This window comes from Oenanthe melanoleuca, chromosome 20, assembly GCF_029582105.1.
Source record: "Oenanthe melanoleuca isolate GR-GAL-2019-014 chromosome 20, OMel1.0, whole genome shotgun sequence".
NCBI lineage: Eukaryota > Metazoa > Chordata > Aves > Passeriformes > Muscicapidae > Oenanthe > Oenanthe melanoleuca.
The window spans coordinates 12,347,972-12,361,879 of NC_079353.1; the positions used below are offsets into that span (position 1 = coordinate 12,347,972).

General features: G+C 48.8%; 1 protein-coding gene across 4 annotated transcripts in view; it reads left to right on the plus strand.

The window, feature by feature from the left end:
* Nucleotides 1–523: 523 nt before the first annotated feature.
* Nucleotides 524–13,908, plus strand: part of CBFA2T2 (CBFA2/RUNX1 partner transcriptional co-repressor 2) — a 55,928-nt gene continuing 42,543 nt past the window's right edge. For 2 of the 4 annotated variants that reach the window (XM_056507435.1, XM_056507436.1), the window contains exon 1: nucleotides 524–594. In XM_056507435.1, coding sequence (XP_056363410.1) covers nucleotides 567–594 — 28 coding nt within the window. In that variant the 5' untranslated portion in view covers nucleotides 524–566. The remainder of the gene's footprint in view (nucleotides 595–13,908) is intronic. The other 2 variants (XM_056507437.1, XM_056507438.1) reach the window with 1 other exon arrangement.

The following is a 13,908-nucleotide window of genomic DNA, read 5'->3' on the forward strand; positions in this document are numbered from 1 at the left end:
CCCCTCCCCACACCCCAAAACCCGGCTGTAACTCACCCCAAATCCCCACACCCCTCTCCCCTCCCCACACCCCAAAACCCGGCTATAACTCACCCCAATTCCCCACACCCCTCTCCCCTCCCCACACCCCAAAACTCGGCTATAACTCACCCCAAACCCCACACGCCTCTCCCCTCCCCACACCCCAAAACCCGGCTATAACTCATCCCAATTCCCCACACCCCTCTCCCCTCCCCACACCCCAAAACCCAGCTGTAACTCACCCCAAATCCCCACACCCCTCTCCCCTCCCCACACCCTAAAACCCGGCTATAACTCACCCCAAACCCCACACGCCTCTCCCCTCCCCACACCCTACAATTCGACTGTAACTCACCCCATATCCCCACACCCCACACGCCTTTCCTGCCCCCCACAGCCCGGCTGTACCTCACCGACAATCCCCGCTCCCCTCCCGCTGCCCGCTGCCCGCTGCCGGGGCGGGCCGGGGGAAGCCGCGCCCCGCTCTCGTCACGGCGGGGGCCGGGCCGGGCCGGGCCGGGCAGGAGGCGCCGAGGCTCCGGGCCATGGTGGGGATCCCGGGGAGCTGCCAGTGTAAGAGCGGGGCCGGGGCTGGGGCGGGAGGCAGCGCCGGGCCGGGCCGGGCCGCGGGAGGGGAGAGGGGACAGGGGTGGTTTGCATTTCGCGATCCGCGATTGTTCGTCCGCTTGTGTGCGCGTTTCTCACACGCGGGATCACTGCCCCCGGTGTGGGCCTCGGAGACCCCCGCCCGCCAGCCCAGCCCGGGTTTGTGCGGCTTTCCCAGGCTGCGGGGGCTCTGGGACCAGTCTGCAGCCCCCGCGCTCGCCCCTCGGCCCCGGGTGCTGGAGCCAAGGCGGGTTTGCAGCCGGCTGGCACTGCCCACACCGGCACTGAAACACGGCCATAAAGTGTGCCGAGGGGCGCTGCCACAGGGCGCTGCCCACGGCAGAGCTGGGCACGAGTGTTTCCCCTCATGCAGACCGCGGGCACCCGTGTGTGAGTCCTGTGCTCGCTCATGAACCCTGCAGCTCTGTGCAGCTGGGACGGTGCCTATCTTCAGCTCCATTTGTGTTAGTTTCCCCAAAATCCTGCGTTTGTTGCCGGCAGTGTTGTGCCCTCCGAAAGCCTTGGGGTTGGCAGGAGAGCACGCGGTGCCTCTCGCCGTATTTCAGCCTCCCGAGGGTTTGTGTGGCCTGTGCTGGTGTGTGCACAGTTGGGAGTGGAAGTGGAGCCATCCCGGGATGAGGAGTTTGGGGTGCTGGACTCAGCCAGGATGTCTGTGTCTAGCAATGCCCATTACACACGGCCTCAAGGTGACTCTGTGGATAAGGCATTGCTCGGGAAAGGGGAAAAAGCAGTTAAAAGCGCATCCCAAAGCTCAGGAAATTCAGGAATTTTAAAATGAAGTGTGATTGCTCATAGGAAGCAGTGTAAAGATAGATGCTGATGCTAATGTGGAAACCACTCTGAAAGCTGCATTCCCGATATGGAGAAGGAATTACCGAGTGACAGAAGTTGCAGAGGGTGGTTTTATACTTTATTGTGCTGCTTTGGACAGAGTGTGTGGAGATTCTGGGGTAAGGCTGATACCCCTTAGGGCAGTGTATGAGTCTGTCAAGGTGTGTGGATTTAATCCAGCCTGTGTCCCAGGTGCATGCAGAACACCGTGGTGGGAGAGCTGTGTCCGTGTCCACGTGGCTTTGGAGAGCCCTGGCACCTGGCTCCTCACCTTCATTTTGTCAGCCTGAAGAAAAGGCCCCACAGAAGGAGCTCGGGTGAGATCATGTGCTTTAACCCTGCTGTCCAAAGTCTGTGCCCTATCTCCTTTCCCCAAGCTCCCTTTGAAGTCATATCGGAGAAACAGGCACTGCTGAGGGTGATTCATCTCTCCAGTCTTGGACACCTCTCTCTGAATGAGACAGATCCCACACTGGAGGTGCCTGGGCTTTTTCACTGACTGCAAGGGGAGTCCAGGAGGGCTGGCTTAGGCTTTGGCAGTGAGGAGCTGGATGAAACAAATCCCCCCCAGCGTGTCTGCTGGTGATGCAGCTCAGTGCTGGATGCAGAGACTGGTCAGATTCCCTGTTTCCCTTCCCAGACCTTTGAAATCCTGCTGAAAATATTTGAAGCTAAGGGAGACAGGGATTTTGTGCCTCCATCATAGCTTCAGGGTGGGTGTGTGAAACCAGTTCCTCTCATCTGTGACACTTTCTGCAACACGGGACAAGTTGTTTGAATATTTTATTGGATTGTGGCACAAACTTATTGATGTCTATGTATGTGGCTGTTGAGTTTTGCAATATTAAACCATGTCTGAAATTAGGAATGCTCCCTGTGAGGGTGCTGAGGCCCTGGCACAGGTGCCCAGAGCAGCTGTGGCTGCCCCTGGATCCCTGGCAGTGCCCAAGGCCAGGTTGGATGAGGCTTGGAGCAGCCTGGGACAGTGGAAGGTGTCCCTGCTCATGACAGGGGGTGGAACAAGGTGGTCTTTCAGATTCCTGCCAGCCCAAACTAGTCTGTTATTCTGTGATTAGGGCTTTCCATCTGGCTCCTGCTGACAGAACTGAGCAAGCAATCACTGACCCCATGGCAGCAGGGACAGCAAGGCCCCTGTCTGGACAGGGTGAGGGCAGCTGGAATGCTTGGAGTGACTCAGTGGGAGCTAAAGTGTTATTTTTTATTCAGTTTAATGTGTCTGTGGCCCAGCATCCATTGGGGAATACTAAGGATAAGCCTGGTGAGCCATGCAGCTGCTTTATAAAGATAAGCACATAGATATGTGCTGTAGTTATCAGGACCTTTGTAGATGGATCAGGTAAGGATGCCCTGTTAGTGCCAGATATTGAAGAGTGTGAACACTTGCAGGAGACATCAGTCAGTTCCTGTGCCCAGTGTCAGCCTAAGAACACTGTTGAGGTTTATCTTTGGTCTCAAGAAAATGAATAATCAGCTGTAGACTCATAATTTTTATAAATCTAATTATCTGCATAGCCCGATGATTTCTGCTATATTTTACAGATCCTGCAGTGTCAGGAGGTCACTTTATTTCTTTGGGTGTGTGTTGCAGAGAAGTGTATCAGTGTATCAGTGTGAAACTAACAATGAAGAAAGAAAGAAGGAAGAAATATGGGACTGCTTTGAAACTTTGGGATGTTCCATGTTAGTTTAAAGCACATACTGGCTCTCATGAATATGCTCTTCTTATGTGAATATTTCCAATGGCCAGAAATTGAAATGGATCATTCAGGGACTTAGTCTTGATTTTCATATGCTGTAAAATGAAAGGCTTTAGGTGTTCATCTTCCTTTGTGCTAATGTTCAGGAGAGTGAAATAAATTGTCATTTTAAAGCAGTCAGAGAAAAGAAAAAGAGTTTTTTGATTTGCAGACGCTCTGAGGATCAAAAAGAGTTTGTACTTGGGGAAGAGCTTGTGGAGTTGACTGGAGTTGGAAGCAGGACTGGAGTGGAATAGGGAGCTGAGTGCTTTCCATCATCCTGAGCTGCCAAGGAGTCACAGGCACCTTGAGAGGCTGCCATGAGCCACTGGAGAGGGGGGGGAACTGCTCAGGTTTCCCTCTTGCTGGCAAGAATCAGAGGTGAACTCTTCCTCAGAAGAAGGAGGTGGCTGTAAGACTCAAAAAGGTGAGAAGTGAATCCACCTCTCCCTTCCTGATGTAAAAAGTCCCAGGGGAATGGTTTCCACCCAGACTGATTTACCTGGAACTCTTCCAGAAAACCACCTTGGGCTTAAAACTTCTCCTGTGTCCCTGTCACCTTCCCATCTCTGTGCCACATCCTGAGTGTGTGCACACCCTTGTTTGATTCAGCTGCAGACGTATCCTGGACATCATTTTGGCTGTATTTGTGCACTCCAGATTAATCAACCCTGACCTTGGAAGTCACTTTAAATGTCCTTGACTCCATTTAATGAGAGACCAGCACTAACTTCTACAGGTAGCAGCTCTTCTAGCACTTGGACTTTGAGGTCAAATTTGCACATAGGTTTTTCTCAATGATGTGCTTTGCACACTGGGGATAATTTAAAGGATCAGGCTGTTCACTGGGATTTTCTCCAGTGTAGATTTATGTTGGTATTTAAGGTACCATTGCTAATAGCCCTCAGCCTTGGGTTGCAAGGATATTTTCACAAGATACATGATGCTCTTGGCTTGGCTTTGGGGCCATAGGTGACACTTCTAAGCTCTCTAAAAAATGTTTGAAAAATGTTACAGAATTCTCTCATTACAGTATGGTTTTGAATGGAAAATGCAGGATTAGCCTTTTTTTTGCCTGTGGATATAAAATAATAAAAAAAATACTTAGTGAATGCTTGCAGACCTACTGCTATAAGATTGGACTTGATGGGCACACCAGTTTGTTTGCATCAATACCAGCTTCTCCCTGCTTATCTGTACTTTTTAATCCTCATGATCTCTTGGGAGTTGGCTTTCACTTCCTAGTAGTGCACCTGGTTGCTGCAGCAGGAAGTTCCTCCAAATGTGTCACCTGACACACTCCCACCTGGCCTTTGTGTGTGCTTGAGCCTGCCTTTTCTGCCAGGGGGCAACAGGAGGAGGAGGAGAGGGAGGATAAAGCAGTTTTGGGGTGTGTGGGAGTGGGCTGGTCTGGCCATGGACTGGGTGGTTGGGTCGGGCAGGTGCTGGGGCTGGTGGCACAACAACAGCCTGGCAGTGCTGAGGAGCCAGTCCAGGGACCCTTCCTGACCCCCACCTGCCAGCAGGGACTCTTCAGCTGCCTTAGCAGGAGTGCTGAGCACACAAACAGGCCTGACAGCTCATTACATCCTGGCTGTCTTTTGTTTGTTGGCCAACAAATATTTACTTTACACTTTAAAGTTGTGCATCCTGCCTGCGGAGCCGCTCCGGGTCTGGCTGCAGGTGCTGGATCACAGAGGTGGAGCAGGGGCTGTAGTGTGGGGTACAGCTGTAGGGCACACATGGTCCTGGGCAGCCAGGACTCCTGGTTGTCTGCTTAGAGCACAGGCAGCTTCCTTTTCTTAGGTGAATATTGTGGCTGTATTCCTGGGAGCAAACATTTCCCGGGGTCTTGGCTAAGCAGAGATTTAATTTAACACTTTTTCAAAGTATGGGGACAGCACAGCCTGAGGCATTTCCAGGTGCAGATGAGATTAATTTGCTTATCTTACTTGAGGGCAGGTATTTGTGCAGGGGAGGTACCAGAGTCAGGATGTTAAAACACAAAGAAGTCAAATGTTCCTCTGTTCCTCCCCTCTTGTGTGAGCTTGTTTGCATTAAAACACCCGTCTGGCAGATCTGCTGCAGGAGCCTTCCCTCCATCTCCTCCTCCTCCTTCATGGTTAGCTTTGTTGGGGGCCAAGAAGCCACCGATGAATTGTGACTGGAAAGTGCTGAACTTTGAGGGGAGATGAAAAAAATCCCTCGAAACGTTTGCGTCCCTGGCAGCGTGTCCGCGGGTCGCTGGTGGGGTTTATCTTCTGACATCATGAGGATCCCTGACATTTCTAGCTTAGGAACAATAACTCGCCTTATCCGTCGTCATGTTTTTCTAATTAAAGACAAAGCTTGGTAAATATTTTTTAAATGATTGAATTTCCCAAGTATGGGAAACACATGTCGGGAGTCAGGCTGGCTGCGTCCGATGCGCCTTTTCCCACCGCGTCCCTCGGAGCATGCGAGTGCAAATACAGATTTAGAGCTGTGGGTGACAGGTTTATCTGAGATGATTGGCAAGGATTTATAAACCAGGAAGGGATTTACTTTGCTCTCCCTCCCTTCTCTTCCCCCTTCTCCCCCCGCCTCCCCGACCCTCGTCTCAGAAATAGGAAATTGGGATCACATTAAACCCTAATTGGTTTGGCTCCAGCACTAGTTCGGTGGCTGCCAAATAGTTAATTTATTGCGTGAGAGTTTGGCCATGTGTTGAGAGGCAAATTTGCTTGAAGCAAGGCATCTCTGTAAACTATACATCCATCCCTGTGCCAGGTCCTGTTTACAGCATCTCCAGAGCGGGGTGCAGGGGTTGCTTTCCGTGCCCATCCCGGCAGGACAGCGCGGGGGGACCCTGCCGTCCCGCCTCCCTCGCTCCCCTGCCAAAACGCTTTCAGGAATTGTTGCCTAAAAGAGCTTAAAGTGGTTTTAGCTGGACTTGGCGCTCGACGTTTGGAAACTGCCAGCCAGATAAGACGTGGGAGGCTCTCAGGAGAATAAATGCATCTGTTTGGGAGATAGCAGCAGGCCTGGGCTGTCACCGCGGAGCGGGGCCAGGTGGGGATCCCCGGGGGTGGCAAGATGGCTTTTCCTGGATTATGTGAGCAGGGGCAAGTGGGAGGCTGGTTTATCTGGCTGCCCCACTGAAGTCCTCCTGGTTCCTGCCCTTCTCTGTGAGGCCACTTGGACTGGTGGCTGTTGGACATCCCGGATTTGTTGTCACTTGCTCATGGACCTGTGGCATCTAGTGGTGTTTGGTTCCTGTGAAGTTTTCTGGAAGATTGGCTCCAGCAGAAGAGTTTGCAGAGGTTTGCAGGACAAGCAGCCCTTGCTGAGGCCATCACTGCCTTCCCCAGCACTTGACAGGGAATTATTTGGATTTAAGAGGATACTGCAGCCAGAGTTAAAGACTCACTGCCAGCGTGTCTCCAGCGTGGAGTATGATTTGAAAGAGGCTGTGTAAGGAATAAATCCATGGCTGTGGCATTTTATTTCGTTCCTCGCTGAGTTAAATAACAAACTTTGTGTAAGTGAGCTGCTTCCAGCTCCGAGGCAACAGAATTATCACTGCCGTGCTCAGCAGAGCCCTTTCTGTGTCAGCTGCTATTTCCATTGTGAACTTGATACCTGAAGGCTCAATATTGTGACCCTTTAATTTTCAGCTGCTGAAACGGCCCCTGCGAGCTGGCTAAAGGGGAAGAGCTCAGAGGGGAACTTGCAATGGTTATGTAGTGGGAGAAGTGTGTTTCTTTGGGTATTTCTTAAGTGCTGAGTGTTTAGGAGAAATTGATAGGTAGTAGCAAAGCACATTTAGCAGTACTTTTCCTTCTGTAGCTCTCGCTTCCTGGGATGTAATAAAATCCATTAAGTTCTATTTATGATCAAAGGCCCGGTATAGTAATAGTTTTATTTGGATAATTGTGGCTGTTCTACCAATAATGAAAATACTGCACACTTCCAAATACTGCAGTGTGTAGAGAGGTACAGGGTTGGCACAGCCAAATGTTTGCCAGTTCTGCTGAGGAGTCACAGAGACTTGGATCAAGCTAAATCCCTGTAGGAAGGCAGGTCCTGCCCATGGGTGCCACGTTGGGCTGTGCTGCCCTGGCTTTTCCAGCCATCCATGGAGGTGCAGCAGGACCAGGCAGACCAGAAGGGGACAAACTGGACAGGTGTAGGAAGGAAATGTGGTGGTTTGTTTCATCCCCAGGTCTGAAGGCAGGTTCAACATTCAGCTGGGAGCAGCCACTCCCCACTGGTGCATCTCCTGCCTCGTTTGAAATGCAGCCACTTCTGGGATGAGCTGCTGTAATTACTTTAAAGCACATCGTACTTCCACCACTTTTGGCAGGAAGGAAGGAGGAATACTGTACTCCATCGCCAGACAAAATAGAAATCAACAATTGGGATTTTTCTCAAAGAGCAGATCTATCTTCTCTGCCATTAAATCTGAGTTGGATGGGAGCCTTGTACCCATTTTGCTTTCCTGGTGTGAGTGTGTCGTTCTGCAGCTCACAGCCCATGTTCATGGGAAGATTGAAAGCAGCAAATTCTAGCCAGGAATTCTTTCTAGCACTTTGCTTTCCTTCTGCTGTTTGCCTCCCTCTTCACACTACAGATGCTGATGGATCACCTTCCGTGGTGAGTAAGGAGACACGCTGTACTTCACGTGGTGCTGGGAAACTGTGTCATCCTCAGGAATGTTCTTCAGAGAGGCACTGCCCCTCCTGAGCCAGCACGGGTCAGGAACTGTGTCACACAGGCACTGCCTTGTTCTTATCACTCCCATATCAGCGGCTGCAAATCAGCTCCCACTGGAAGTGTGGGTGGATCACCTGCATCCATTTACTGGTGTAAAACACCTGACTTCAAATTACTGCCCTTGGCCGACCTGAGTTTCCACATTCCAGAGTACACTGGTGGTGTCCTTTTATCCCCCCAGGGGATGATCTTTTTCAATGAAAGCTTGGTTTTCCCTCTTTATCTAGGTGTGCTGAGCACTTAGAATTTAATTTAATGGCATCTTCTGAGGGAGAGTCTTGGTTTTGCACTGGCACTTGTCTGATGGTTTTCTTCTTGAATATATTTGTCTAATTAACCAACCCTTTTTTTTCTGTGTATTGTTGATTTTAGCAAGAGAGAGAATGAAACTTCTTTGTGTATGTGAATAAGCAAATAATTCATCAGAGAATTCAAATAATTAATCAGAATTCAAATCAGAGCACACAAGCTGTTGAGCAGGTGATTTTTAGATATTTTTTCATTTGTCCTCTAAAAGTTTTATTTAAGTTTTCAGTCACTGCAGTTACTGTGTTCATCAGGTTTTATTTCCCATTTAATAATTACAGCAGTTTCCCTCGAGCCCTGTACCTCTAATTAAGAAAGCTAAGTTTGAGATAAAGTTAATGGAATGAAATTTGTTATGGTAAATAGGCTCAGTCACTGCTCCTGAACATTGTTTGCCACATCTTGATCCTCCATCAGTGCTCAGGACTATCCTGGTGGTGTAAGGACAGTTGAGACCAAAGACCAGGATCTGATCCATGCAGGAATTCTTGCCTTCAGTCCCACAGGTACCAAACAAGATGCTTTGGTTGGCACAGAATCTCCCCTTTTCCCTTGTGAGTGTGTAAGGATTGCCTTATTTTCCACCAGCACTGCACTTTTACTGTCCTGCTGCTGCTCCTGCTGGTCTAAGGTGGCCCAGGAAGCCCTGGAAAACCTGGCAGCACCACTCAGAGCTGGCCCAGCTTCAGGTGGACTCTGGTCAGGTGTGACCCAGTCCCATCCCGGGTCTGGAAGCCCTTTTTGGTGAGCACCAGCCAAAGGACAGCTCTCCCTGTGTACATGCAGCACAGCAGGAATGTAGCTCTGTCCAAAGGCTGTGCTGCTCCAAGCAGCAGCTCTGTGGATGGAGGTGCACCTCTTCACACCTGTTTTATAACACAGGAGCAAAATATTCAGGGCATCTAAATAGTTTATAGCCTGACAAACAAATTCTGGCAGTGGGAGCATGAGTTTCCATCTCATTAAGCTGTTGGCAAAGCCCTGGTAATTCCAGTCACTGATACAGGACAGGAATTATCCCTCAACACGAGTGGTCATGTCAGGTCAGAGCATCACTGCTTTTTCTCAGCAGTTGTGTGTTTGTACTTGAGGGGAAAAGAAAGTGTTGAAATGTCAGTTCATTGGGAACTGTGCTGGAGCAAGGTCTTGTGAGGTCAGGAAAAAGTGTCTGTGGATTTCTACACCTAAGTTGTAATGAGGAATTGTTCTCAGAATTTTTTTTTTTTTTTTTTTTTGTCATACAAAACCTGACACAGATTCCCAGTTTGGCAGAGGCTGCAAAGTTTATCTTGGAGCTCAGCAGCTGTGCTGCAGCCCAGGTTGGCTCTGATGCAGTTCCTGCCAACTCCCACCTCTTTGTTGGGCTGTAGGAAATTACTGGACCTTTGGAGCCACTGACTTGGGGCAGGTCAGTTATGGCCATTTCCATTTGGGGAAGTGTGCAGTGAGTTGGAGGAAAGGAGTGGGAGATGATGGTGTCCTCTGGCTCCTGTGGCAGGCAGAGGATGAGGTGTTTTGTTGATGGAGTGGCACACATGTCCAGAGCTATGGGAAATTTGCCTCCAGCACTGTTACAGATTTTATGGTGTCTTGCAGACAAGAGGGAGCAGTTTGCTCTCCCTGCCACGTGTTACCTTCCACAGCTTGAGACAGCCACATGCAAAATTCATTTTAGAGGTCGGTCATCCAGTCCCAGAGACTAAGGAATGTTGTAGTAGGGCTTATATAAGATTTATATGCTTTATCAAAGGCCCTATAGTTTTCTCATTAAAGCAGGATTATCCTGCTGGGATTAGCTGTTCTGCATGGGTGAGGAAGACAGGCACTGTGCATTTTCATAGTGAGCTGCTCCTGCCTGCAGAGATGCCCTGAGAACCAGGAGGGCAGGAGGACCCAGGAGACACAGGGATGCAGGTGTTTGGAAAAGGGGCCCAAGAGGGGCTTTTACAAATGCTGGCTTGATTTGACTTGACTCCTAAACACACAGGAAAATGGCAGCAGGCTGCACCTCCAGCACTCCTTCCCATGCAAACATCCCAGTCCTGAGACTCGTCCTGGCATTTAACAGCCTCCTCAGAGCAAACCTCAGGGAATGAATTTGCAGCTTTTCCATATGCTGAAACAAACAGGCAGGGAAACCTTTTAATTTGCACAAGGATCTTCTGTAGTCAATACAAGTTGACCCTGCAGGCTTTCTGGAACTGATTCCTGTCAGGCTTTGCAAGATTTAAGATTTAATTTAACCCTTAAATTATCTCCCTTTCCCCCAACATTTTATTACATAGACTCCCAGAATGGTTGGGTTGGAAGGGACTTTAAAGATCATCCTGTTCCAAACCCCTGCTGTGGGCAGGGACACCTTCCTCTATTTCAGGTTGCTGAGAGCCCATTCCACCCTGGCCTTGAGCATTTCTCATGGATTTTTTTTTTTCCTGTGTGACTACAATACTAAATTCAGCTCAAGTCACTTGAAAATTACTGCTAAGTAACAAACAGCTTCTTTTGCTGGTGCTTTGGTGGCCATAAATGTCTGGAGCCTGTTGGGAAGTGGGTTTGGGGTTTTTTTTAATGCACTGTCTGCCTCTCCAGTTTTTAGTCTTATACTTATATACCCTTGTGTTCTTAATGTAAATATTGTTATCCCTGAGCAAGAACCTGGGGGGAAATGGTGCAAGGAAATGCTGAAGCAGCACTGCTAGCCAGGTAGTTGTATGACACTGCTGCTTAGTGGTAAGGAGTCTCCAAGAAGAATGAACTGTTGGACTAAAAGCCTGCTCAGACTGCAGTATTGACTTGAAGAGAGGTGTTATTTGACATGACTGCTGTAAAAATCCCTTAAAAAACAATCCTAGTATTTCTCTTGCTCTGCTCATTATGACATTCCCTAGAGGATGGGTATTTGTCAAATGTTTTTCTAGAGAAGGGAATTCCCAAGTATTCACCAGGTCAAACATCAGCAGTGAATAGGACAAGGATCTTCCTTCCTCTGTCCCAAGGGAGCCTCCTGCCAGGCTGGAGCCCATCAGGGAGCCTGGACACATCTGCAGCTCCTGTGCTGGCTGGGTTGGTGCAGCCCAGAGCTGGTGTGTGAGAAATGCAGCTGTAAAGGTACAGTCAGTGGAGCATCCAGTGGGGGTCTGCTCTGAGCAGGACCTGTGCTGGATTTAACACTTCTTCCCACATCTTCAAGAGGTTTTTGGTGGCTGGTCAGTGCAAAGCTGCCCAGCTGAGCTTTTCAGGTTCCCTGGGCTCAAAGGGGGCAGATGATTAACCACAAACACAGCACTTACAGCCCTGATGCAGCCTTAAATAGGGCAGGAGCTGCTGTAACTCTGATCTCCCCTGCAGCAGGGCAGGGCTGTGGCTCACCAGGTGTTTGCCTTCAACTGCAGCTGCTCCATCTGCAGAACCAGGTGGAGACGTTTGGGACGTGGGGAAAACACAGCTGGGAGAAGTTAAGAGCAGCCCCAGGAGGTGCTGGCTCACCTGGGCAGAGCATACCCCAGAGCAGGGTCAGGGGCAATAAACTCAGCTTCACCTCAGCCACAGCCTGGGCAGGATTAGTGAAATAAAAAGGAAGTAAATGTGTGTTTGAGCTGATTTAGTTTTGTTGTTCTCCTTCCCCCCTAGTAGTAACAGCCAAATCAAATTGTCTCTTCCCAGAATGCTGCAGTTTAATGCCTCTGCTATCAACTCCAGCCCCACTTTAGAGGAGTTCTGTTGATGAATCTCTCTTTTATATCTCCTGCTCCAGGTTTTTATTGTTGTTTTTTAAGTTGTCTCTTTCTAATTCTTCTCCTTGAGTTTTTTTGGGTTTTTAGTATAATTCATGGTGTAGAGAATGAAGATTTTGATGACTTTTGAAGTTTCAAGTTTAGTAAATCCGAGGTTTGGACTGAAGGTAATTATTTTCTTGCTTTTTCCTCTCTGTGCATGTAAATTAACTTCACCATACAGGTGTTTAGGTTCTTCTGGCTCTTGAAGTTGTCTGAACAGGTATGTCCACTGTGTGGGGTAGAACACACCTGCTTGCTTTGATGAGATGCTTTCAGCAAATACTCCTTTCAGCCTATTGCAAAATCTTCCTTTGAACTTCCATCTTCCTGTGCAGGGATGGTGACACCTGGATGTGAAATGCCTGGATCCAGAGCAGACAGCTCCTCAGGAATAGTTTCCTGCTAAGGAAGAGTGGAAAAATAAGTTTTGGGACCTTTGTGTGACTCTGTCATCTTTTTGATTCTACTGGAAATTTTGTTCTTAGTGCTACTGGTTGATGTGGAAAGACCTCAGATACTCAGGGAATGAGATATGCAGCTCTGGGTGAGGGAGTCACCCTAAATCAGTGCTGGGGACACTTGTGGGTGCAAGGGTTGGGGACAGCTGTGGTGGTGTTGGAAGGACCTGATACCTGCACCTGTTCTGAGTTTCCTCTTCAGCTTGGTTGTTTTGAGCTCCTGCATGTTAGATCTTGGTAAGGCTGGGTGGGTTTAGTGCTTTGTCACTTTGGTTTTCTCCAGGGAGAAGCTAAGTGTGGCTTTTTGAGACTTGCTTTTCTCTGCCTGTTGTGTGCTGTTCAGTGAGTTTGTTTCAGAAGGATCTTGTGATTGGATCATCCTTCTGTTGGAAAATGTCCATGTGTTGAGGCAGAAACTTTCATTGGGAGCAGTATGTTCTCAGGAGATCAGATACCACCCTAAGCACTCCATATCTGTCTTTGCTAAACTGTACAGCATGGCCTAAATAAATATTTAGTGATTTGGGTCTTTGGCATCCTGGTAGAGCTCTGGCTGCTTGACCTTTAGCTGTCCTCATGTCCTCTTGTTTTGTGTCATTTTGGAACAAATATTGGGGGTTTTTTTTGGTTTTGGTTTTGTTCGTTTTTTGGTTGGTTTTTTTTGGGTTTTGTTGTTGTTGTTTTTTATAACCATATGAGAGGGGAAGATTTAAAATCCAGGTTTCACAAGGTAGGGCTGTTTAGTCCCAGGGCTCCAGTTTGTGAAGACAATAACCAATATTCTCAGCTCCATCTGGGGCTGGGCTTAGGGATGGATGGATCCTGGTGGATCCAGCAGCACCAGACACTCTGTGGTCCTGTTAATGCCTTTACTGGGAGAGGAGGGCTCAGCCCAGTGTGACCAGCTGAGCTTGGCTGTGACTCTTGGAGGAACAGCGTCATGGGAATGACAGCAGAGTTGGGCCAGAGGAGAAAAATTCATGTTAGCCTGAATATAGCTTTTCATCCTCTTAAAATTCTTCTGCTTCTTTGAAGTGTGAATCCCAGATGCTACAAAAGTATTTTTCCAGACACGGCTGTGCTGTCTTGCTGTGCATTTTCCACCGAATTGCTGGATTACTGTTCTCCTTCTGGCCTTCAGTTTTCCTTTTTTTCATAGCTTTATCTAATTGTCTGTATGTTTTACATGGCTAAAACTCATTCCTGTCTCCCATACCCATCTGAGCAGTCCCCCACGAAGCAGCCTTCCCACTGAGCTGTGGTGGAGGACAGGAATGCTGGCTTTTTTTCCAGGAAACTTGTAAACATGAACTTCCTGTTGACACGAGCTGTAAATCTGCAAATAGGCTCTGCTTCCGGCAGGAGGGGAAGGTAATA